Source organism: Schistocerca gregaria, chromosome 7 (genome assembly GCF_023897955.1).
Source record: "Schistocerca gregaria isolate iqSchGreg1 chromosome 7, iqSchGreg1.2, whole genome shotgun sequence".
Taxonomy (NCBI): domain Eukaryota; kingdom Metazoa; phylum Arthropoda; class Insecta; order Orthoptera; family Acrididae; genus Schistocerca; species Schistocerca gregaria.
Genome location: NC_064926.1, coordinates 555,992,592 through 556,018,965, shown reverse-complemented (window position 1 = coordinate 556,018,965; position 26,374 = coordinate 555,992,592). Strand labels below are relative to the sequence as shown.

Here is a 26,374-nt window from a genome sequence, read left to right as displayed (position 1 = left end):
ATTTCTTGTAGAATTATAGCACATGTTTTACGCACAAGAATTATGACGTTCTTGGAGAGCGGAAATCTCCTCTGTAAAAGTCACCATGGATTCCTCAAACATGTTGTTGTTTGTTGTTGTGGTCTTCAGTCCAGAAACTGGTATGATGCAGCTCTCCATGCTATTCTATCCTGTGAAAGCTTGTTCATCTCGAATTACCGACTGCAACCTACATCCTTGTGTATTCATCTCTTGGTCTCCCTCTACAATTTTTACCCTCCACGCTGCCCCCCAATACTAAATTGGTGACCCCTTGATGCCATAGATCGTGCCCTACCAACCGATCCCTTCTTCTGGTCAAGTTGCGTCACAGATTCCTCTTCTCCCCAGTTCTATTCAGTACCTCCTCATTAGTTACATGATATACCCATCTAATCTTAAGCATTCTTCTGTAGCACCACATTTCGAAAGCTTCTATTCTCTTCTTGTCTAAACTATTTCTCGTCCATATTTCACTTCCTTACATAGCTACACTCGATACAAATACTTCCAGAAAGGACTTCCTGAGTCACACTCGATATTACACGTGTAGCTATGTCGTCTTATATTCTGTATTTAAAGCAATGCCATTGTGCGTAATAGTTCACTCTCGTTTACTGTCACACAGGGGCGCCCATATAAAGGGCAATGCTATGGATCCCATTTCGAGGAACCTGTTGGATGCTGATGACTGCCACTGGCGCGAGATCATGGGACATCTAACGAAGGCCTTCGTACCGGAGAAGACGCGTAAGGTGTCGTTCCTACTGGAAGAGTGCGGCCTACGCATGCAGAACGCGCTGTCGCAGCGGATAGAAGACGTCGGCTGGAGAGACTTGGACCTCATGTGCGTCTGTTCGCGGTTCGCCACCGATGCTATAGGTTGCTGCGCCTTCGGCATCGAATGCGGTGCCATCGATGACCCGCGCTCAAAGTTCCTCCTGTTATCACACGAGGTAAGTACGACGGAACTCCTCACGTTTCACGGAGAGGAAGCGTGATGTCCTCCGGTAACTGGCAAAAGTGTAAATAATCACACATTATGAAGTATGGGTTGGTGCATAAGTTCGGAGCGGTTTTCCGTAAGTTTGATAAACACAACATATAGAGATTTTACTCATGAGCTATATTTTCTCCTCCACTATTTGCCACAGCCTTCCAACACTGGGACAACTTCTCGATTTCGCGACTGTAGAATTGGCGTGGAGCGCATTTTTATCCGGAAAGGAAGTTCCTCGAAGGTTGTTCTATAGAGAGGGGAAGAGGTGAAAGTATGAGAGGCAAGAGCGTTTTTTGTCAGTTTAGCGGAATGCGAGAGGGCCTTAAGCTGTCGGCACACGGACCGTGCAACCGAACGTTGAGCGATGAGCGTGCCGAGTTTCTGACGTCATAGCGTGGAATAGCACGTTCGGGAATCTTTCCGAACGTGCAGAGCAATATCTGGCAAGCCAGATACTCTGAGCGTGCGTCTGAGCGTTGACCAATGAGATGGCACAACGCCACCTACGTCACACGCACCCCGGCTCCCTTCAGTACAGAGTTGTGAGGCGCCATATTGGCATTCATTTCAAACCTACATGTATATATGCCGTTTCTGAGCACCAGCAAATTGTGAATCACTGGAAAACCCGTTCTTAATTGTGTGATTCGTACCAATAAAATAATGAGAAACATCATATTCGTAGCAAAATAATTATGCAACTTGCATATTATGAGAGTAGGCTATTTGAAGGCAGCGACACAATAAAGATCCGCCCAAAACGCATTATTCTTGGTACAATTTGTTATAATTAAATTTCAATTAGTAACATAGTTATCTATCGTTTTCAGCAGGATGTAACATAATATGATCAACCACAAGGGCCTTGTTGTTCGTTTAGATGCATGCACGGTAGCACAGCGTGTTCGGTCAGAGGGTTAGCTCCCCTCTGTAACAAAAAAGAACATAGTTAATCGATCAACAACGAACTTGAATGGATGGCTTACGACGTCCGTCCAGAGCAGATGCAACGAACGAAAGCGAACAAAATGAGATTTAAAAAAAGCGTAATGAGTGGCGTCGTTGTACAGAGATTAGTTTTTTGGAATGGCGGTGGTTCGCGTCTTCATACCACCAAATGTTTTCCTAACATTTGCGTTTTTCTGATACTTTATTATTATTTTAATATAAGTATATGCTACAATATTTGATGTTATGTAAATATAGGTTCACCTCTTTTTGAGGGATGACTTTGTTCGATTGGCTTAATCTACAGGACAGCTAGCAGTACTTGTATGAACATATTTTGATCCTTTTTCTGTTACGCTTCGTAATTCACATGTTGCAAAGATTCTGCTACTGGGTAGGAACAGTGATCACGTAAGACTGGCCTTGGGGTCTTACTAAGATGTGGGAATGATGAAATAATGTTTATCTTATGCGGAGAAGCATTCCAAATTTGTACCTCACCGTTTGCAATGGAACGTTTATAAGCCTGTGTCCTTATTGACTGGACATTGTACTTTCCTTTTCGTGGACGATGGAGGAAATGTGCGTTTTAATACACCTAACGTGGGAATTCTACGCGCGCCTGTTGAGTAAACAGTGTGATTTACGAACTAGAAACATCCCTCAACTGCAGCTGGAGTGCGTTGCGATCGCGTATACCACGTTGGGGCCCACGTGCCGTGTGCACGAGTCGCATCGTTCCTGAGCGTTCAGCAGCACGTTCAACTTGGCACGCTCAACGTTGACGTTCCGTGTGCCGACGGCTTTATTCTTGAGTAGCGTCACTTCACGCAGTCTTGCTGGTCGTTATCCATGTATTGCGTCTGCAAAGACGTTTCAGTTGTCCATAGCAAATGTCAGAAGTGATGGTTATACCTCGGGGAAGCAATTCGTAGTGTACACCACACCGTCGCTGCAGCACCAGCTGTACAACACTTTCTTTTGGGGATGTGTACAGGTCTTAGTCTGGAGAGTTACTTCATTGCTTGGTCTCAACCATTGCTTTCTTTTCCTTAAGCTAGCACAGAGACACCATTTCTGGTCATCATTAACGAAGCAGGGTAGGAATGATCGGTGTTGTTCACGAGCCAATTGATGAAGAGCAAGCGGAGATGCACATATGTCCCACCTGCTGATTTTTGTGATTTTGGCTTAGAGCATCTGGTAGCTCACACCCCTGATTTCAGAATCTTCCCCATCGCATGCACATGTCGCGCTTTGATGAAATTATCACTGTCCTTCACACTTGCCAGTTCTCGACTACACTGACGTGGACCACTGTGGACTAATGCGTTTAAACGATTTCCATCTGACCCCCAAGACCTTCCGTGGAGAGTTACTGATGTCAAAACGGTCCTCCTCAAAAGAAGAACTTCCATCTGCATTATCCCCATACATCGCGCACGTATTTCTGCCTGCCTCCGCTGCTGTCACCCCTCCACTGAACTCAGACAGTAGAATAAGGCGGAAGTGTTTTGATTTCTCCACTTGGTACTCCATTTTCTAGCGTTCAAAGCTCCACTCGTCGTGTACATTCCGGGCGGGAAGGAGTGCCTGGTCCCTGGCACGAATCCGCCCGGCGGATTTGTGTCGAGGTCCGGTGAACCGGCCAGTCTGTGGACGGCTTTTAGGCGGTTTTCCATCTGTCTCGGCAAATGCGGGCTGGTTCTCCTTGTTCTGCCTCAGTTACACTATGTCGGCGCTTGCTGCGGAAACAAGTTCTCCACGTACGCGTATACCACCATTACTCTACCACGCAAACATAGGGGATACACTAGTATGGTGTCAGAGGTTCCCGGGGGGGGGGGGGGGGGGGGGTATGGGGTGGCGGGGAGGGGGGTGAAGTAGACTGCGATAGTCGTCGTGCGGCTGGGATGGAGCCTCTCCGTCTGCGAGTCGTGTAAATGGGGCGGAACGTGGGGACCAGCCCGGTGTGTACCTAGCGAGGTGTGTAAAACCGCCTAAAAACCACTTCCAGGCTGGCTGGCTGACCGGCCCTCGTCGTTAATCCGCCGGGCAGATTCGATCCAGGGCTGGCGCGCCTACCCGAGTCCAGGAAGCAGCGCATTAGCGCTCTCTGCTACCCTGGCGGGTAGAAACCGGAATAACAAATGCAAAGTGAAAACGACTTGAGCTTACGCACCGTCCTAACACATTTCACCACTAACAGACGAATTCTCGATATCTCATGCTTCTACACGGTACCACTTTCATACTAAGTATGTACCTTGTTAGTCTCATTAAAATTCTTCTGGCCTGCTGCCATGTCATCTTATTAAAATCGTAGGACACTAAAATATAGAGAAGCAGTGTAACTCTTCGAGTGGTAGACAAATTTATCTGAGCAGTGGGTACATCGACATATTGTGCTTCTTACAGCTTCATAAGACCAGCGACGGTAAACTTCTCAGACTTCATTGGCACTAAAATACCAACAGTCGCTGTTAGGAGACAAGCAGAGGCTCTATGGGGACCATTCGTGAGTTATTTCGCATGGTGGTAATTGGTAACCCACGAGGAATATGTGCGACCATTTTACGCTGTTGTTAGTCACGAAAAAGCGAAGCCGGCACTCCAGTACATGCAAGTGGTCATCAGTTATCTATAAGTAATGTCATAAATGAATATAAATAGCGGAAAGAGTAGTTAAAATGCCAAATTCTTTGAAGAATTGTTCACGAGGTAATAATAGATCTTTAGAATTCTTAAGTGTCCATACTGATGACAGTTTAAACTGAAAAAAAAACACATTTTGGAACTCCTAAAACAACTTAGTTCAGGACCTTTACACTTTGAATCATTATAGATCTTTGACAGAGACAAATCAGTAAGTGGACATGTTTCTCAGATTTTCATTCTATAGCGTCATGTGGATTAGTGTTCTAGGGTAACTCGTCTTTAAGAAAGAAAGTCTACATTTCTCAAAAAGCGTGCTGTAGGAATGATATGTACTGCTCACCCACGATCATCTTGTAGTAATGTGTTTAAAGAGATATGTGTTTTAGCTGCTGCTTGACAGTGTGTTTATTCCCCCATGAAGTATGTTGTAAACAACCCACTGCACTTCAAAAGGAACAATGATCTACACTCCTGGAAATTGAAATAAGAACACCGTGAATTAATTGTCCCAGGAAGGGGAAACTTTATTGACACATTCCTGGGGTCAGATACATCACATGATCACACTGACAGAACCACAGGCACATAGACTCAGACAACAGAGCATGCACAATGTCGGCACTACTACAGTGTATATCCACCTTTTGCAGCAATGCAGGCTGCTATTCTCCCATGGAGACGATCGTAGAGATGCTGGATGTAGTCCTGTGGAACGGCTTGCCATGCCATTTCCACCTGGCGCCTCAGTTGGACCAGCGTTCGTGCTGGACGTGCAGACCGCGTGAGACGACGCTTCATCCAGTCCCAAACATGCTCAATGGGGGACAGATCCGGTGATCTTGCTGGCCAGGGTAGTTGACTTACACCTTCTAGAGCACGTTGGGTGACAAGGGATACATGCGGACGCGCATTGTCCTGTTGGAACAGCAAGTTCCCTTGCCGGTCTAGGAATGGTAGAACGATGGGTTCGATGACGGTTTGGATGTACTGTGCACTATTCAGTGTCCGCTCGACGATCACCAGAGGTGTACGGCCAGTGTAGGAGATCGCTCCCCACACCATGATGCCGGGTGTTGAACCTGTGTGCCTCGGTCGTATGCAGCCCTGATTGTGGCGCTCACCTGCACGGCGCCAAACACGCATACGACCATCATTGGCACCAAGGCAGAAGCGACTCTCATCGCTGAAGACGACACGTCTCCATTTGTCCCTCCATTCACGCCTGTCGCGACACCACTGAAGGCGGGCTGCACGATGTTGGGGCGTGAGCGGAAGACGGCCTAACGGTGTGCGGGACCGTAGCCCAGCTTCACGGAGACGGTTGCGAACGGTCCTCGCCGAAACCCCAGGAGCAACAGTGTCCCTAATTTGCTGGGAAGTGGCGGTGAGGTCACCTACGGCACTGCGTAGGATCCTACGGTCTTGGCGTGCATCCGTGCGTCGCTGCGGTCCGGTCCCAGGTCGACGGGCACGTGCACCTCCCGCCGACCACTGGCGAGAACATAGATGTACTGTGGAGACCTCACTCCCCACGTGTTGAGCAATTCGGCGGTACGTCCACCCGGCCTCCCGCATGCCCACAATACGCCCTCGCTCAAAGTCCGTGAACTGCACATACGGTTCACGTCCACGCTGTCGCGGCATGCTACTAGTGTTAAAGACTGCGATGGAGCTCCGTATGCCACGGCAAACTGGCTGACACTGACGGCGGCGGTGCACAAATGCTGCGCAGCTAGCGCCATTCGACGGCCAACGCCGCGGTTCCTGGTGTGTCCGCTGTGCCGTGCGTGTGATCATTGCTTTTACAGCCCTCTTGCAGTGTCCGGAGCAAGTATGGTGGGTCTGACACACCGGTGTCAATGTGTTCTTTTTTCCATTTCCAGGAGTGTACATAAGTACAACACGCCATATTAAGTTGCCTGAAACACGGAAGTGGATGCACAATGATGCAGCGACAATATTTAATCACTTGCCTAATGTTATAAAATGTCTGACAGGCAGCAAAGTAAAATTTGAAAATGAAGTGATGAAGTTTCTCCTTGACAACTTCTTGTATTCCGTAGAAGAGTGTCTATCATTGTGATAGGTACTCATATCTGTATTCTTTAATTTTTACTAAAAATCAAGCACACACACACACACACACACACACACACACACACACACACACACACACAGACCTTCTCAGTTATCACCATGTACGCATATTTACAAAATAATTTGTGAATATAAAATGACCTGTCCTCCGTCATTACGATTTATCGTGCAGATGATCCATAGAACATGAGACTAACCGATGAGTGAACATCACATTTTATTCTCACTGCTCGTTTTTGGTCAGTCAGTACTTTCCAAGTCATGAGTCACACCAGAAAATTGGACCACTAGATGATAGTGAATGAAAACACTTCACAATTATTAAGACATTGATTTGTTTGTTTCAAAAACAAAGAGCACAAGTTTACAACTTCGATTCCTGAGATCCTCAGTAATATTACTATTCTCATTCAAGTTTTTATCAATCAGAACAATCTACATAATGTATTGAATCTTATTCATGTGCTACATTACTTTTTTGCCTGTAAATCAGAAAATATTTTTCCTTGTTTTCAAAAATGAAATAGTATGCAGCTTTCATTATAACCCAATTATCAAGAAATGTATGTAGATTATCCCAGGAGGAATGGTTAGTATTAAGGGACGTTAATGGAACTATCTTTCCAACCAACAAAACCTAGTAAACATGGGCTCTAAAACGAATACCTTAAGAGATCTGAACACTTCTTCATCTTTGGTACAGTGAAACACATCTCTTCTACTGTAATCTCTTAGCTTTCCACTTTTTTAGAGGTGTTAGTATAGATAAAAACAGGAAAAAAGGTGTCTGGGAAAAGTGGGCTCTAAAGTGCATGCCTTAAGAGCTGTGAGCACTTCTCCATCTTCGCTACTCTTCCACTGAACAAGTACTCATAGCTCTCAAAGGTATGTATTATAGAGCTGTTGTTTTACTGAACGTTTTTGCCTCGACATATCTTTCCTGTCTTATTACTGAATAACGACCATTCCTACTGGGACACAGTGTACATGACAACAGGTAGAGAAATATCGGGCGTATCAAAATACAATGGAAATCTGCTTGTTCAGCAAATCAATCATCGCTATGTATGGCATACGTGTAAGCGATGTTGGAATGCTCTAATGTTCGGAAATTTTGGCAGGCTGTCTAATGAAAGCCTTCTTACAATGGCAGAGTCACTGAATCTTGAATTTACAGGCTGTGTTTATCAACCGGTGGCAAAATTTCGCAGACATCATATCGCTATGGCAGCCGCACATTGTCAGAGTTCTGCGCCCAGACATATTGTCACGTGATACGTACGAGTTCTTCAGGGATGTCGCTTTGGACATTCTTCGCTACAGGCGAGACAACAAACTGTGCCGAGACGATATGATGAATGAGCTGCTGAAAGTGAGGCTAAATGGTCTCAAGTCTGTTCAAAATATCAACACAGGTAGGATACCTATTATCTTAATAATATTATCTATAATGTTCCACTTGTCAGAATGTGTAATAATAGGGGCGCTCAGTAAGTACGCTACTGGCCATAAGAATTGCTACACCACGAAGATGATGGCTACAGACGCGAAATTTAACCGACAGGAAGAAGATGCTGTGATATGCAAATGATTAGCTTTTCAGAACATTCACACAAGGTTGGCGCCGGCGGCGACCCCTAAACGTGCTGACATGAAGAAAGTTTCCAACCGATATCTCATACACAAACAGCAGTTGACCGACGTTGCCTGGTGAAACGTTGTTGTGATGTCTCGTGTAAGGCGGAGAAATGTGTACCATCACGTTTCTGACTTGATAAAGGTCGGATTGTGGGCTATCATGATTGCGGTATATCGTATCTCGACATTGCTGCTCGCGTTGGTCGAGATCCAGTGACTGTTAACAGAATATGGAATAGGTGGGTTCAGGAGGGTAATACGGAACGCCGTGCTGGATCCCAACGGCATCGTATCACTAGCAATCGAGATGACAGGCATCTTATCCGAATGGTTGTAACGGATCGTGCAGCCACGTCTGGATCCCTGAGTCAACGGATGGGGACGTTTGCAAGACAACAACCATCTGCACGAGCAGTTCGACGACGTTTGCAGCAGCATGGACTATCAGCTCGGAGACCATGGCTGCGGTTACCCTTGACGCTGCATCACAGACAGGAGCGCCTCCGATGGTGTACTCAACTACGAACGTGGGTGCACTAATGGAAAAACGTCATTTTGTCGGATGAATCCAGGTTCTGTTAACAGTATCACGATGGTCGCATCTGTGTTTGGCGACATCGCAGTGAACGCACGTTGGAAGCGTGTATTCGTGATCGCCATACTGGCGTATCACCCGACGTGTTAGTATGGGGTGCCATTGGTTACACATCTCGGTCACCTCTTGTTCGCATTGACGGCACAGTGAACAGTGGACGTTACATTTCAGATGTGTTCCGACCCATGCCTCTACCCTTCATTCGATCCCTGCGAAACCTTACATTTTAGGATGATAATGCACGACCACATGTTGCATGTCCTATAAGGGCCTTTCTGGACACAGAAAATGTTCGACTGCTGCCCTGGCCAGCACATGCTCCGGATCTCTCACCAACTGAAGACGTCTGGCGGAGCAACTAGCTCGTCACAATACGCCAGTCACTACTTCTGATGAACAGTGGTATCGTGTTGAAGGTGCATGGTCAGCTGTACGTGTACACGCCATCCAAGCTCTATTTGACTCAATGCCCAGGTGTATCAAGGCGGTTATTACGACCAGAGGTGGTTGTTCTGGATACTGATTTCTCAAGATCTATGCACAGAAATACGTGAAAATGTAATCACATTTTAGTTCTAGTATAGTATATTTGTCCAATGAATACCCATTTACCATCGGGATTTCTTCTTGGTGTAGCAATTTTAATGGCCAGTAGTGTAAATCAATACATTTTTTTATATCAGGTTGATTTCACTAAGGATTCCAATACACCCGTTTTTTCGGTAACAAAACCTTATTTTTCAACATATTCTGTGCTCAGTGTTACAGCCTTACGCCATCTAATTGCGAGGGCCCGTACGCTCAGGTGGTAACACTGTACTGGTCGACGTCGAACCCAACGGTTTACTGCATCAGTGGCGTCTGCATTATCCAAGTAGGTCGTCGCGTGAAGTAAATTCCCCAATTCGCCAAACCGATGGAGGTCGGAAGGTGCGAGATCCGGGCTCTAGGGTGGAGGAGGAAGAACAGTCCAATGAAGATGTGTGAGCTCCCACATTGTGCGTTCTCAGGGAGCAGGAGAAGCTCGATTGCATTTTAGTGGGGACAAACAAGCTGAAGTTGTTTCTTTAGTTTCCTGAGGTTAGCGCGAGACACTTACGAACTGACCATTGAGCCACGAGGGATGACATGAAACAAACGCTTTCAGAGTGCCAGAAGACGTTTACATGACTTTACAGAGTCAGGGTGTGGCTCTGAATTTTTTCTTCAGAAGAGAGTCGTGTGGCGCCACTCCATGGATGGTCTTTTTGTTTTCTGATTGAAGTGGTGAATATACGTTTCATGTTCTGTGACTATGTGCGGCACAAAATTGCCACTATCGGCTTCGTAACGCACAAGCAGTTCCGCGCAGATGGTCCTTCGCTGCTCTTCACGGTCTTGTATTAGGTGGCGAGGAACTCAGTGGCCAGACACTTTTGAGTAACTCAGCTGGTGGAATCATGTTTCCGCACTACCACCAGAGACGTCCGGATGTGCAGCGAGGTGTTTCGTTGTGATCCGTCGATCACATCGAATGAGAGTGTCCGCACGTTCCAACACTGCAGGAGTCACATCTGTGTGCGGTCGGCCGGCATGCAGGGAATCGAACAAGTCGCACAACGACTTACTGTGGTTTTGTTCGCGTTTCCGTAGACATCCTGCAAGCGTCTATGAATACTTACGATGCTCCGGCTTTCTGCAGAAAGAAACTCAACGACTGCTCCCTAACTGGAACGCAGCTCAGTTACAGAAGCCATTTTTAAGGCTATGCACAGCGTCGTACCTATCGAAACTTCATGAAACTATAGGGTCTGAAGCGGGAATACTTCACAAGGTCCCACAACAAATTCTGAATTTTCCAACAGTAACTGGCCGAGAAATAAAATGTGTTGCCCTACTTATTGAACTCTTCACGTATAAGTATATCTGGCTGTTCGATTCGTCTTCTCAGAAAACGAATATTTCGTAGCTCCCTCACTGTCGTCTTGCAAGTTACCTCTTACTCAGACATTTTACGAATCACACTGTAATCACCCCTCGGAAGAGTGCTCACATTAGCCGGAGATTGTGGACGTAAATCGGCCATGAGGACAATCTGTGCTGTATCCGATTAAATTTCGTAAACCTTCTCTCTGGGGTAATAGATATTTTTTCGCTACACGTTGACCGAATAGAGGAGAAAGGGTGAGAATAACAGATATCTTCCCGAAGTTCACAACACCAGAGTGTAAATGATTCTTGAATCGTGCCATTAAGTAGAATAAAACCTCATATGGAGAATACTTTTGGGGGAGGGGCACAGAGCTTGAAAGGTGACCTTTATAGTCTCCGATCTTTCATGTATTATGATAAGTAGCATTCCTTACTGTAATATGCAGTGCTTTTTTTTCGAAAAAAAGTTTGAGGGTACTTCGACAAGGGATGTAATGCAGCGAAAATCGTATATAACTGAAGCATGGGATATCACCTGTCTGCTTTTAGCCATGACGTCATCAACATGTTGAACTACAAAAAAAGAAAAAAATGGTATCTGACTCTTCAGTTGACTTTACAGCTCAAATGAAGCAGGCGATACCGAGAAGCACAGAACCATACAAGATAAAGTGGTATGGAACACTTCAGTTTACATCACCTGAAATGAAGAATGCGATTTGAGCATACGCATGCCCGCTTAGTACTACCATCGGCCGCTATTAACGGGCGAAGGCACTACATGCTGGTCGAACCGGCTGCCAGAGCGATTCGGTTGTCGAGAAAGACTGGCGCAGCTTCGAAATGCTTGAAACAGTCAATGACATCGATTTGCCCATCAAAGATTGCACTGGTATCGTTCATATTGCAATTACCAACACGAAAAAATGAAATAAAAAAATTTACGTCCGCGAAACACATCTCTGGCACACTTCCAAGTTCTGAACATCGCAAAAAAGTTACTTTATCGACGGAAAATTTTAGCGGTACGCATCCCCTAGCGTTCCCCCAGAAAAACAGCACTGGTAACATGACATATTGATTGGCTTCCGATTGTTCGCGGTTGCGTCGGCTGCACGACTGTGTCTCCCTGATGCCTTGGATACGAAAGTGGCTTCGACCTGTGTCTAGCAGGGGCGTTGTTGCGTGAAAGATCTTCCGGTTTGGTAGGAAAAAAGGGCGTTCTGCTTGAGTCTATTCCGTTAGGGCTTCTCTTATCGAAGATGTGTTTTGGAGGTGTGACGCAGCGTGCTAAAGAGAGTGGTATCGTTAACGTACACTTAAAGAGGGAAGCATACGTGTGTGCAGCAATGAGCTTATACTGACAAAGAGATTATAACAAGCCTACGCCTCTCTATGTGCCTGTTGTGCAGTACAAGGTAATGTGACCCGCTGACCTATGTTGAGTTCCCGTAGGGTATAGCGTGACTAATCACTCCGGATTGCCCGTTTTCAATCAGACATTCACCACTTCCTTCGATATTTACACCACCTCACTTAGCACTGACTACGGAAATATTTAGCTTATGAGGAGCTGCTCCATCACCCTGCACCATTCCTTTTAACTCCCTACACACAGTTATAGTGCTAGCTACACTCCTGGTAGCACACTAGAACTGACGAGTTATTCCTTTCGCTGCGACGTTTTCACAAACATCCTCCGCAATCAGTGTGCGCTGATATGAAACTTCCTGGCAGATTAAAACTGTGTGCCGTACCGACACTCGCAGTCGGGACCCGAGTTCGATTCTCGGTCCGGCAGCCAGTTTCACCCTCCGCAATGTTCGACGGTCCCTGTCCGCCTGCCTCGCTTTGCTCCCCGCGTTATCACTTCAAAAGCACTTCAACTGCAGTCCGAGTCGATTTGCGCAGCTTAAAAGGTTTGAAACGTCCGAAATGAGTTTGGGACTCTAATGACGTCCAACGACGTGCCAAGTCCTTGAGCTGCTCTGACCGGCCCATTCTGCAGTTACCGCTTCTCAACTGACAAAACAGTACTCTCCTCCTTTTATAAGGCTCTGATGACATCTAGTCGTCAATTCCGCATTTCGTAAGTGTGTGCAAGTACTTTCGATTATACACTGTAGTTATACTAGGTCCTGCCAGAGGTAAGCCGAAAGCAAAACCCTCCTACTGGTGTCTGCTTAAAAGGGAGCTTTACAAATATACACTACTGGCCATTAAAATTGCTACACCAAGAAGAAATCCAGATGATAAACGGGTATTCATTGGAAAAATATGATATACTAGAGCTGATATGTGATTACGTTTCCACGGAATACATCCTGAGAAATCAGTACCACCTCTGACCTTAATAACGGCCTTGATAAGCCTGGGCGTGGAGTCAAACAGAGCTTGGAAGGCATGTACTGGTACAGCTGTCCATGCAAGATCAACACGATACCAAGTTCAGCAAGATTGCACAGTGTCCCATTGGACACAAAAACTAATTTGGGCGTCGAAGATTTCGCTGAAAATTATAATGACTCTTGAAAAAGCTTTTATAAATTAGTGGCCATTAAAACTGCTACACCACGAAGATGACGTGCTACAGACGCGAAATTAAACCGACAGGAAGAAGATGTTGTTATATGTAAATGATTAGCTTTTCAGACTATTCACACAAGGTTGGAGCCGGTGGCGACACCTACAACGTGCTGAAATGAAGAAAGTTTCCAACCGATTTCTCATACACAAACAGCAGTTGACCGGCGTTGCCTGGTGGAACGTTCTTGTGATGCCTCGTGTAAGGAGGAGAAATGCGTACCATCACGTTTCCGACTTTGATAAAAGTCGGATTGTAGCCTATAACGATTGCGGTTTCTATTATCGCGACATTTATGCTCGCGTTGGTCGAGATCCAATAACTGGTAGCAGAATATGGAATCGATGGGTTCAGGAGGGCAATACGAAACGCCGTGCTGTGTCCCAACGGCCTCGTATCACTAGCAATCGACAGGAATTTTATCCGCATGGCTGTAACGGATCGTGCAGCCACGTCTCGATCCCTGAGTCAACAGATGGGGACGTTTGCAAGACAACAACAACCTGCACGAATAGTTCTACGACGTTTGCAGCAGCATGGACTATCAGCTCGGAGACCATGGCTGCTGTTACCCTTGACGCTGCATCACAGACATGAGTGCCTCCGATGGTGTACTCAACAACGAACGTCGGTGCAAGAAATGGAAAAAACGTCATTTTTTCGGATGAATCCAGTTTATGTTTACAGCATCACAATGGTCGCGTCCGTGTTTGGTGAAATCGCGGTGAACGCACATTGGAAGCGTGTATTCGTGATCACCATACTGGTGTATCACCCAGCGTGATGCTATGGGTTGCTATTGGATACTCGTCTCTGTCACCTCTTGTTCGCATTGACGGCACTTTGAAGCGTGGACGTTACATTTCAGATATCTACGACCCGTGGCTCTACCCTTCATTCGATCCCTGCGAAACCCTACATATCAGCAGGATAATGCACAACCGCATGTTGAAGATCCTGTACGGGCCTTTCTGGATACAGAAACTGTTCGACTGCTGCCCAGTCCAGCACGTTCTCCAGATCTCTCACCAATCGAAAACGTGTGGTCAATGTGGTCAATGGTGGCCGAGCAACTGGCTCGTCACAATACTCCAGTCACCACTCTTGATGAACTGTGGTATCGTGTTGAAGCCGCGTGTGCAGCTGTACCTGTACACGCCATCCAAACTCTGTTTGACTCAATGTCCAGGAGTATCAGGGCCGTCATTACGGCCAGAGATGTTTGTTCTTGGTGCTGATTACTCAGGATCTAAGCACCCAAATTCAGTGAAAATTTAATCACATGTCAGTTCTAGTACAAAATATTTGTCCAATGAATACCCGTTTGTCAACTGCATTTCTTCTTGGTGTAGCAATTTTAATGGCCAGTAGTGTACTCCTGAGGAACTTCATTTCACATGCCTGTAATTTCCTTGTACCTCTTTCCTACATAACCAATGCTTCGGATGCATAGATCGCTTAATGGGACGTAGTAACTTCCATATAGTACTTTTTTGCTTTTTTGAGGAACATTCCACACGAATGCTTCTGTCTCTCTACCACGTTCACTGATCTCTATCTCTTTTCTTTGATTTCCTTCTATCACACTTCCCAAGTACTTGACATCTTTCAGCTTCTTCACTTGTCCATTTCCAATCGTCATTCCTCTAGTTGGTCTGTCTCTCTTACAAGTTGTAACAACGATTTCACATTTGTTTACATTAAATTTCGTTCCACACTGTCTCACAGTTTCTTTCCACGTATCCAGCTCTTCCTGAATCTCCTCCTCCCTGTTCCCCAGATCATTGCTTTCATCTTGTCTTCTTCGGCTTTTTCTATCACTTAATCATGATTTCATCCACGACCACAATGAGGAGCAGAGGTGACGATACACTGCCCTGTTTCACACCACTTCTTTGCTGGAATCACCCGTCCTTTCATTCCTCACTTTCACGCAACTCTTGGACAGTACATTTCCTCTCCAGACCTGCTACAGACGCTATCAAATGCCTTTTCTACATCGAAAAAAGACGTCAAAAGACTTTCCCCAAATTCATTGAGGTGGTAATAGAGTTGCCTCACTCCAGATATGAGATCAACAGTTGACCCCCTGTTCTGAAGCCATCCGGTTCCTCTCTCAGTTAGTTCTCGACCCTTGTTCCAATTTAGTTCTCCAGGATGTTTTCATATACACTTTTTTACAACGAAATTGGGAAAATTCTGAGGAAGCAGATACTGCTGCACTCTCAGTTCAAAAGAGAACAAAGAAATGACGACACGCAAACGTTGGTAGAGATTCGTACGTCTGTGAAAAGATCCATTCGCGAAGTGTACAACACGTACCACCGTCATAATTTAGCTAAAGATCTGGCATAGAATACTAGAAAATTCTGGTCCTGTGCAAAATCTTTAAGTAGGTCTAAGGCTTTCATCTAGTCTCATGTTGACCTTTCAGGTGTGGCTGTTGAAGATAGCAAAACGAAAGCCGAAGTTTAAAATTTTGCATCCAAGAAACATTCACGCAGGAGAATCGTCATTTAACCATTGGACAGACCCCCTTACGGACGACAGAGTAATAAGCATCTCTGGCGTAGAGTGAAAACGGAATGATTTTAAAGCAAATAAGTCGCCAGGTGTGGATGGAATCCCAGCTCGGTTTTACAGGAAGTACGGCACGGCATTGGCCCCTTATGTAGGTTGCATTTATCGACAACCTCTCGGGCAGCCCAGCTCAAAGTTCCGAGAAAATGACCGTTATTACGGCCAGAGGTTGTTGGCTTCAAACGGCTCTGAGCACTATGGGACTTAACATCTGTGGTCATCAGTCCCTTAGAACTTAGAACTACTTAAACCTAACTAACCTAAGGACATCACACACATCCATGCCCGAGGCAGGATTCGAACCTGCGACTGTAGCGGTCACGCGGTTCCAGACTGAAGTGCCTAGAACCGCACGTCCACACCGGCCGGCAGAGGTTGTTTTTCTGGGTACTGATTTCTCAGGATCTATTCACCCAAATTGCGTGAAAATGTAATTACATGTCAGTTCCAGTATAATATATTTGTCCAATGAATACCCGTTTATCATCTGCAGTTATTCTTGGTGTAGCAATTTTAATGGCTAGTAGTGTACTTTGCGCGCAAGTACCACGAAGATGATATAGAAGAAATTAGTGCTCATAGGGATGCGTATAGATAGCTGTGTTTGGTTTGTCCTATTTGCGAGTGGAACAGGAAAGGAAATTACTAGCAGTGCTGCAGAGTACATTTCACCAAGCACCGTACGGAGGGTCGCGGATCTGGTGATAATGAAGTAGAAACTATATAATGAAGACAGAACGTAACAAATGCAACATGCATAATGGTAGACAAAAGTGTTCTTAAAATGCTATTTTATTCCAGTCTCTAATCACAAATTAATTCTCTAGACGATTACCGGTTTCAGTCTGTAATGACCATCTTCAGATCTTTTTTTACACCATGACCTAAAGTGATACGGCCATAATGGCATCGTCAAAACATATAAATATAATCAGCATATCATCGTCACACAGATTTAAAATATGGTGTAGATTATGTCGCAGTTGGTGAAAAGTGTTCTTCGTTCTTCCGAACTTAACGCATTTGCACACACATTTCTACAACTGGTTAATGCGCTCGGTGTGGGGTGTGACAGTCTCTGGCTGCAATACAGGCCTGACAAACGATGGGCCATGCTGTGAACGATGCCATTAGTCTCATGTTGATGCAATGCCACCGGTTCTCCCTGCAGCGCTGCTCGCAAGTCTTGGAGAATGGTTGGTGAACGCTGACATGATGCAACCCATGTCCCTAGTACATACCAGACGTGCTCTATGGGATTCAAATCGAGAGAGCGCGCAGCCCGTGTCATGTGCGAAGTATCTTCCGTTTCCAGGGAAACATCAACCGCCCGCGCTGTGTGAGGTCGAAAATAATCGTCCAGCAGTACAAAGTCTGGGCACGCAACACCTCGCAACAACCGCACAATAGGTCTCGACTTATCGTCACGAAACCTAACGGCAATTAAACCTTGCCTGTTTACTTGTACAATTTCATAAACAGGTGTTCGAGTGGTCAACATAACCCCTGCCCAGTCCATAAGGGATCCTCCTCGATGTCGGTCTCCTTCCACAATGGTTGGGTCCCGAAACTGTGCTCCACGCTACCTCCAGATGCCAATCGGTCGAGAATGACTGTCCAGACCAAATCAGGACTCATCTGTGAAAAGAGTATTGGCCCAAGTGGCGTGTTGACGGTTCCACTCTAGCCGTTCCCTTCTGTGAAGACGCGTCAGAGGCACACATGCAAGAGGTGTCCGACGATGAACGCCACTCTGCGCAGCCTACTGTAGACCGTTTGCCTCGCTACAACACGTCAGATGGATGCTGGGAGGCCAGATGCCAGCTGCTGTGCAGTACTAAGGCGGTACCATCGTCCCCTTACAGCCAAATAACGGTCCCCTCTCTCTGATGTCACACATGGTCGGTCCTGTCCTGGTCTCCGGAATACAGTTTCGATCTCTATAAACTGTAGCCACGTCCGAAAAAGAACAGAACGATTCACGTTAAGGGGGGTAGGACATCAAATGGGCCGACTTCGAGAAGGAGAGGGACAAGAGGACATTTTAATTTGCACTGTCTATAATTTTACAAATACATTCATAAAACTTTGTCAGCATGCCCAGGAAGGATTCAGGGTTCACACTCATAGCAGAGGAAGTTCAAAAACGTAACAAAACATTTTTTTACGTATGAAATTTCATCATTTTTTCACTTGGTATTGGCTGCATTTGTTGCTGCAGGTACACTTTTCTTCATACGTAAGAGAGATTCTTTTGTGTTGGCAGAAGAGCCAACACCGTGTTACTAGTGGAGGCCGAAATGCACGCGTTTTAGCTCACGCAGGCTGGCGTGAGGAGGGAAGAACTATACTGACGTGAGGTCTGGAACATGACAAGGAATGAGAATTCAGAAAACGGACGTAAGTAGTTTGATACTTAACTTTAATCCATTAATAATGAGCGTCGCTCTTGACGGCACATGATTCACAATATTATCTGTTCAGATTAGTAACTGAATATGGCACCATGCTAGGTCGTAGCAAATGACGTAGTTGAAGGCTATGCTGAACTGTCGTCTTTGCAAATGAGAGCGTATGTAGACAGTGAACCATCGCTAGCAAAGGCGTCTGTTCAACTGGGGCGAGTGCTAGGGAGTCTCTCCAGACTAGACCTGCCGTGTGGCGGCGCTCGGTCTGCAATCACTGATAGTGACGACACGCGGGACCGACGTATACTAACGGACCGCGGCCGATTTAAAGGCTACCACCTAGCAAGTGTGGTGTCTGGCGGTGACACCACAGATTCTTCGGTGAATTTTGCACAGCATACGAACTATACTTACAGGTGTATGTAACACTAGAATTGCGAAATCTGTGGTGAAAATTGAGATAATTAACTGTAAAATTCGAGTTTTCTCTAAACACGAAGTTTAAAACGTAACAGCCCATTAATTTTTCCATAGATTAAATAAATTCTACAGTTTCATACACCTGTAGGTATGGTTTGTAAGCTGTGCAAAATTCATCGAAGAATCTCTCTTACTTATGAAGAAAAGTGTACCTATAGCAACAAATGCAGCCAACAGTAAGTGAAAAAAACATCAAACTTCACAGTTAAAAAAATTATTATTTCGTGTTTTTTAGCTTCCACTGCTATGAGTGTGATCCTGAATCCTTCCTGGTCATGCTGTCAAAGTTTTGTGAATTTATTTGTAAAAGTATAGACAGTGGGAATTAAAGTGTCCTGTGGTGCCTCTCCTCCTCGAAGTCGGCCCGTTTGACGTCCTACCCCCCTTATGCCTTCGCGATACATCAGTTTTCGACTGTCCTGCTTCCACTCTTCCCATGGCCCTCCACCGCAGGGAGGCTCGTAGGCGTCTTCTCTCTGCCATGATGCGCCGTCTGTGTACACAGTGATTCTGGATGTGGGACTACCCAGCAAACACTATCCCGTTGGATAGGTGCCCTGAGGTCATCGTTTGGGTGATTGTCCGTTGAGCAAAATGCTATCTTCCGTGCAGCACACGATCGTGCAGACGTCTGTTGAGAGGATTATATCGTGAATTAGACACAAGACCGGGAAATAGTGGTTTGTTGCTTTAATTTTCGACACGAGTGTAGATGTAGATGTACGAGGTGCGACAACAAAGTAATGCGACTGATTTTCTTTGCAAGATGTGTTAACCGTGCAGGCTTGTGTAGGCACAATACCTTTGACCTTGGTCTACAAGCTGCTTGTAGTCCAAGCGGTACATCGATACAGCTGCTCATCCGTGAGTTGTGCTGTAATAAGTTAACACGTGTTTGTGTCTCTTTTTACGGAAATGAAAGCGCATAATATTACGCAAACGTATGCCATTTCTTTTTGCGTTAAATTGGGTGCAAACGCGACGACAACTTACGGTAAGCTTCAGCAGGCTTTGGGAGAGGAGGTTCTGTCAAGAGCTCAAGTTCTTCGTTGGCATAAAATGTTTAGTGAAGGCAGAACGAATGTTGAAGATGAAGACCGCAGTGGACGACCATCGAACGGATGTCAACTTGGCCAGGGTGCGTGAACTCGTACGATCTGATCGAAGATTATCCGTGAAAATGATCGCAGAAGAACTGAAGATCAGTCGAGAAACAGTTCTTTTAATAATAACTGAAGAGCTTGGTATGAGAAAGATTTCTGCAAAAATGGTCCCCAAAAGTCTGACACCACAACAGCGAGAAACGCGGAAAAATGTGGCAGCCGATCTTTTAGAGCAAACGGAAATCAGCCCACACTTGTTGAGCCGTGTTATCACTGGTGATGAAAGTTGGTTTTTTCAGTACGATCCAGAGACAAAACGATAAAGTTCGCAATAGTGCTCAAAGGGATCACCCAGAGCAATGAAAAGCTCGCATGTCAAAGTCGAAAGTGAAATGCATGCTTGTGTGCTTCTGTGATTCCAAGAGAATTGTTGTTTAAGAGTCGGTGCCCCCCGGACAAACAATTAACCAGTATTACTACAAATAAATTTTAGAAAGACTTCGTAAAAGAGTTCTTCGTGTCCGTGCCAATATTGCTGATAACTGGATTCTGCATCACGACAATGCGCCATCCCATACTGCTCTGCCAGTACAGCAATTTTTAACCTCAAAACAAATTTCAGTACTACCACAGCCACCTTATTCACCAGATATCGCTCCGAGCGACTTTTTTCTACTTCAAGAGTCAAAACGGCGGTCAAGGGACACCATTTTCAAACAACAGAAGATATCCAAAAGGTGTGACGATGGTCTCGGAGGATATTACAGAAGAGGAGTCCCATAAATGTTACCATTAATGGCAGAAGCACTGGATAAAGTGTGTGAAATCAGAAGGGAACTACTTTGAAGGAGACAATACTAAACTTGACTAAAACGGTAAGCAACTTTTTTTCACACCAGTCCGATTATTGTCGCACCTCGTAGGTCAGGGACACAAATCAGTCCCAACAGTCAGGTAGCTCCCAATCGTTAAGATAGTGAACATCTTCGGAAACTCAGATATGGCACTGTCGGAAGTTAAGGACAAATTTATACACGGTGTTACAAAAAGGTACGGCCAAACTTTCGGGAAACATTCCTCGCACACAAAGAAAGAAAATATGTTACTTTCCATGTTACAGCTCATTTTATTACTTCTCTTCAAATCACATTAATCATGGAATGGAAACACACAGCAACAGAAAGTACCAGCGTGACTTCAAAGGCTTTGTTACAGGAAATGTCCAAAATGTCTTCCGTTAGCCAGGATACATGCATCTACCCTCCGTCGCATAGAATCCCTGATGCGCTGATGCAACTCTGGAGAATGGCGTATTGTATCACAGCCGTCTGCAATACAAGCACGAAGAGTCTGTACATTTGGTACCGGGGTTGCGTAGACAATAGCTTTCAAATGCCCCCATAAATGGAAGTCAAGATGGTTGAGGTCAGGAGAGCGTGGAGGCCATGGAATTGGTCCGCCTCTACCAATCCATCGAACACCGAATCTGTTGTTGAGAAGCGTACGAACACTTCGACTGCAATGTGCAGGAGCTCCATCGTGCATGAACCACATGTTGTGTCGTACTGGTAAAGGCACATGTTCTAGCAGCACAGGTAGAGTATCAAGTATGAAATCATGATAACGTGCTGCATCGAGCGTAGGTGGAAGAACATGTGGCCCATTCAAGATATAACCAACAATGCCTGCCCAAACGTTCACAGAAAATCTGTGTTGACGTGATTGCACAATTGCGTGCGGATTCTCGTCAGCCCACACATGTCGATTGTGAAAATTTACAATTTGATCTCGTTGGAATGAAGCCTTATCCGTAAAGAGAACATTTGCACTGAAATGAGGATTGACACATTGTTGGATGAACCATTCGCAGAAGTGAACCCGTGGAGGCCAATGAGCTGCTGATAGTGCCTGCACACGTTGTACATGGTACGGAAACAACTGCTTCTTCCGTAGCACTCTCCATACAGTGACGAGGTCAACGTTACCCTGTACAGGAGCAACTTCTCTGGCGCCGACATTAGGGTTATCGTAAACTGCACGAAGAATTGCCTCGTCCGTTGCAGCTGTCCTCGTCGTTCTAGGTCTTTCCAAGTCGCGAGTCATAGGCTGGAATGTTCCGTGCTCCGTAAGACGCCGATCAGAATTTGAAACACGAACAGCTGCTAGCAAGAGTTTCTTAGAAGTAGATACCTTAGGGGTTGCGAAGCAACTCAAATCGCTTGATATGGGCAAGTCATCAGGTCCAAATTGTATACCGATTAGGTTCCTTTCGGATTACGCTGACAAAATAGCTCCCTACTTAGCAATCATGTACAACCGCTCGATCACCGATAGATCTGTACCTACAGATTGGAAAATTGCGCAGGTCGCACCAGTGTTTAAGAAGGGTAGTAGGAGTAATCCACCGAACTACAGACCTATATCATTGACGTCGGTTTGCAGTAGAGTTTTGAAGCATATACTGTATTCAAACATTATGAATCATCTTGTAGGTAACGATCTATTGATATGTAATCAGCATGGTTTCAGAAAACATCGTTCTTGTGCAACGCAGCTAGCTCGTTATTCGCACGAATTAATGGCCGCTATCGACAGGGGATCTCAGGTTGATTCCTTATTTCTGGATTTCCGGAAAGCTTTCGACACCACTCCTCACAAGCGACTTCTAATCAAGCTACGGGCCTATGGGGTATCGTCTCAGTTGTGCGACTGGATTCGTGATTTCCTGAAAGGAAAAACGCAGTTTGTAGTAATAGAATCCAAATGATCGTGTAACACTGAAGTGATATCAGGTGTTCCCCAGGGAAGCGTCCTGGGACCTCTGCTGTTCCTGATCTATATAAATGACCTGGGTGACAATTTGAGCAGTTCTCTTAGGTTGTTCGCAGATGATACTGTAATTTACCGTCTAGTAAGGTCATCTGAAGACCAGTATGAGTTGCAAAGCGATTTAGAAAAGATTGCTATATGGTGTGGCAGGTTCCAGTTGACGCTAAATAACGAAAAGTGTGAGGTGATGCACTTGAGTTCCAAAAGAAATCCGATGGAAACCGATTATTCGGTAAATAGTACAATTCTCAAGGCTGTCAATTCAACTAAGTATCTGGGTGTTAAAATTACGAACAGCTTCAGCTGGAAAGACCACATAGATAATATTGTGGGGAAGGCGTGCCAAAGGTTGGGTTTCATTGGCAGGACACTTAGAAGATGCAACAAGTGCACTAAAGAGACAGCTTCACTACACTCGTTCGTCCTCTCTTAGAATATTGCTGCGCGGTGTGGGAACCTTACTAGCTGGGCATGACGCAGGACATCGAAAGGGTGCAAAAACGGGCAGCTCGTAATAGGGGAGAGAGTGTGGCAGATATGATACGCGAGTTGGGATGGAAGTCATTAAAGCAAAGACGTTTTCGTCACGGCGAGATCTACACTCCTGGAAATGGAAAAAAGAACACATAGACACCGGTGTGTCAGACCCACCATACTTGCTCCGGACACTGCGAGAGGGCTGTACAAGCAATGATCACACGCACGGCACAGCGGACACACCAGGAACCGCGGTGTTGGCCGTCGAATGGCGCTAGCTGCGCAGAATTTGTGCACCGCCGCCGTCAGTGTCAGCCAGTTTGCCGTGGCATACGGAACTCCATCGCAGTCATTAACACTGGTAGCATCCCGCGACAGCGTGGACGTGAACCGTATGTGCAGTTGTTGGACTTTGAGCGAGGGCGTAAAGTGGGCATGCGGGAGGCCGGGTGGACGTGCTGCCGAATTGCTCAACACGTGGGGCGTGAGGTCTCCACAGTACATCGATGTTGTCGCCAGTGGTCGGCGGAAGGTGCACGTGCCCGTCGACCTGGGACCGGACCGCAGCGACGCACGGATGCACGCCAAGACCGTAGGATCCTACGCAGTGCCGTAGGGGACCGCACCGCCACTTCCCAGTAAATTAGGGACACTGTTGCTCCTGGGGTATCGGCGAGGACCATTCGCAACCGTCTCCATGAAGCTGGGCTACGGTCCCGCACACCGTTAGGCCGTCTTCCGCTCACGCCCCAACATCGTGCAGCGCGCCTCCAGTAATGTCGCGACAGGCGTGAATGGAGGGACGAATGGAGACGTGTCGTCTTCAGCGATGAGAGTCACTTCTGCCTTGGTGCCAATGAGGGTCGTATGCGTGTTTGGCGCCGTGCAGGTGAGCGCCACAATCAGGACTGCATACGACCGAGGCACACAGGCCAACACCCGGCATCATGGTGTGGGGAGCGATCTCCTACACTGGCCCTACACCTCTGGTGATCGTCGAGGGGACACTGAATAGTGCACGGTACATCCAAACCGTCATCGAACCCATCGTTCTACCATTCCTAGACCGGCAAGGGAACTTGCTGTTCCAACAGGACAATGCACGTCCGCATGTATCCCGTGCCACCCAACGTGCTCTAGAAGGTGTAAGTCAACTACCCTGGCCAGCGAGATCTCCGGATCTGTCCCCCATTGACCATGTTTGGGACTGGATGAAGCGTCGTCTCACGCGGTCTGCACGTCCAGCACGAACGCTGGTCCAACTGAGGCGCCAGGTGGAAATGGCATGGCAAGCCGTTCCACAGGACTACATCCAGCATCTCTACGATCGGCTCCATGGGAGAATAGCAGCCTGCATTGCTGCGAAAGGTGGATATAGACTGTACTAGTGCCGACATTGTGCACGCTCTGTTGCCTGTGTCTATGTGCCTGTGGTTCTGTCAGTGTGATCATGTGATGTATCTGACCCCAGGAATGTGTCAATAAAGTTTCCCCTTCCTGGGACAATGAATTCACGGTGTTCTTATTTCAATTTCCAGGAGTGTATTGACGAAATTTGAGTCACCATCTTTCTCTTCCGAATGCGAAAATATTTTGTTGATCCCAACCTACATACGTAGGAATGATCATCAAAATAAAATAAGAGAAATCAGAGCTCGAACAGAAAGGTTGAGGTGTTCGTTTTTCCCGCGCGCTGTTCTGGAGTGGGATGGTAGTCAGATAGTATGATTGTGGTTCGATGAACCCTCTGCCAAGCACTTAAATATGGATTGCAGACTAGTCATGTAGATGTAGATATAGATTGCTTCGGACGTCTTCCTGTCAGGACACCTTCGTTCTGGAAATCTGTCTCGATACAAACGTACCGCGCCACGGGTATTGCCCCTTGCTAATCCATAAATCAAATGGGCATCTGTCAACTCTGCATTTGTAAACATTGCACTGACTGAAAAACCACTTTCTTGATGAACACTAACCTGTCGATGGTACGTACTGATGTGCTTGATGCTAGTACTATAGAGCAATGAGTCGTATGTTAACACAACCACCGAAGTCAACATTACCTTCCTTCAATTGCTCAAACAGGCGGTGAATCGAGGAAGCACTGTACATACTAAAATGAGCTCGGACACATGTCCACATAACATCTTTTCTTTACTTGTGTGTGAGGAATGTTTCCTGAAAGTTTGGCCGTACCTTTTTGTAACACCCTGTACACAGCTTAAAGTGTAAATCTCCTGTAGTAGCCACCTTTCTTGTCGTGGTCACGTGTTTCAGAGTTCTCGGACGACTCCCTGGTGGCGTACGTGTTCGCCACGTTCGGCTTCGCCCTCGAGATGCTGGCCAGCGCGCTGAGCTTCTGCCTGTACGAGCTGTCGCTGGACGCCGAGGTGCAGACGCGCGCCCGCCAGCAGGTGGACGCGGTGATGAGAGCGCGCGGCGGCAGGCTCAGCTACGAGGCCGTCCAGGAGATGACCTACCTGGACATGGTGCTCAGCGGTAAGGCCACGCATCTCCGTTCTACGGTGAAGCAGCTGGATCCGACCACGCAATCCCCGTTCTGCAACCACTAATGACGGTGAGACGTCTGATACGAACACTGTGCTTGTAATCCCTGACACAGTAATTGTTAAAGCCTGTGGTATGGTCAATGAGCGGGATTCACCTTATAAGAAAGGATTTTCGTGTAGGTATCGACCGCGTGTACCTGAATGGTGGAAAATCACACTTACGTCCACTCTGTAATAACAATGATCCGTCAAGTGAGTTCGAAATGCAATCACACGTCAGGATGAATCAAAAGCAAACCAGGAGATGCTACCAATGCGACAGCAGTACGGTCGCCACCCTAATTAGGCATTCACTGAGTTTCTTCCCTGTACTAGTTGGTATATATTCATGCAAAACAACAAGTTGTAACACTGTATAACATAGTAGAATTTTAGAACCAGACAATCTACTGAACTAATAGTTTCACGTTATGTACTGATATGGAAAACCATGAATACACAACACTACACTATAATGTATACTGCAAAACTTTATACT

At 46.2% G+C, this 26,374-nt stretch overlaps 1 protein-coding gene across 1 annotated transcript in view; it reads left to right on the top strand.

Annotated features, from left to right (window-relative positions):
- The window catches only part of LOC126281857 (probable cytochrome P450 6a14), a 95,670-nt gene that overhangs the window by 26,299 nt on the left and 42,997 nt on the right, over positions 1 to 26,374 (top strand). Inside the window, exons 2-4 of the mRNA XM_049981119.1 lie at positions 647 to 974; positions 7,899 to 8,136; positions 25,604 to 25,825. Coding sequence (XP_049837076.1) covers positions 647 to 974; positions 7,899 to 8,136; positions 25,604 to 25,825 — 788 coding nt within the window. The remainder of the gene's footprint in view (positions 1 to 646; positions 975 to 7,898; positions 8,137 to 25,603; positions 25,826 to 26,374) is intronic.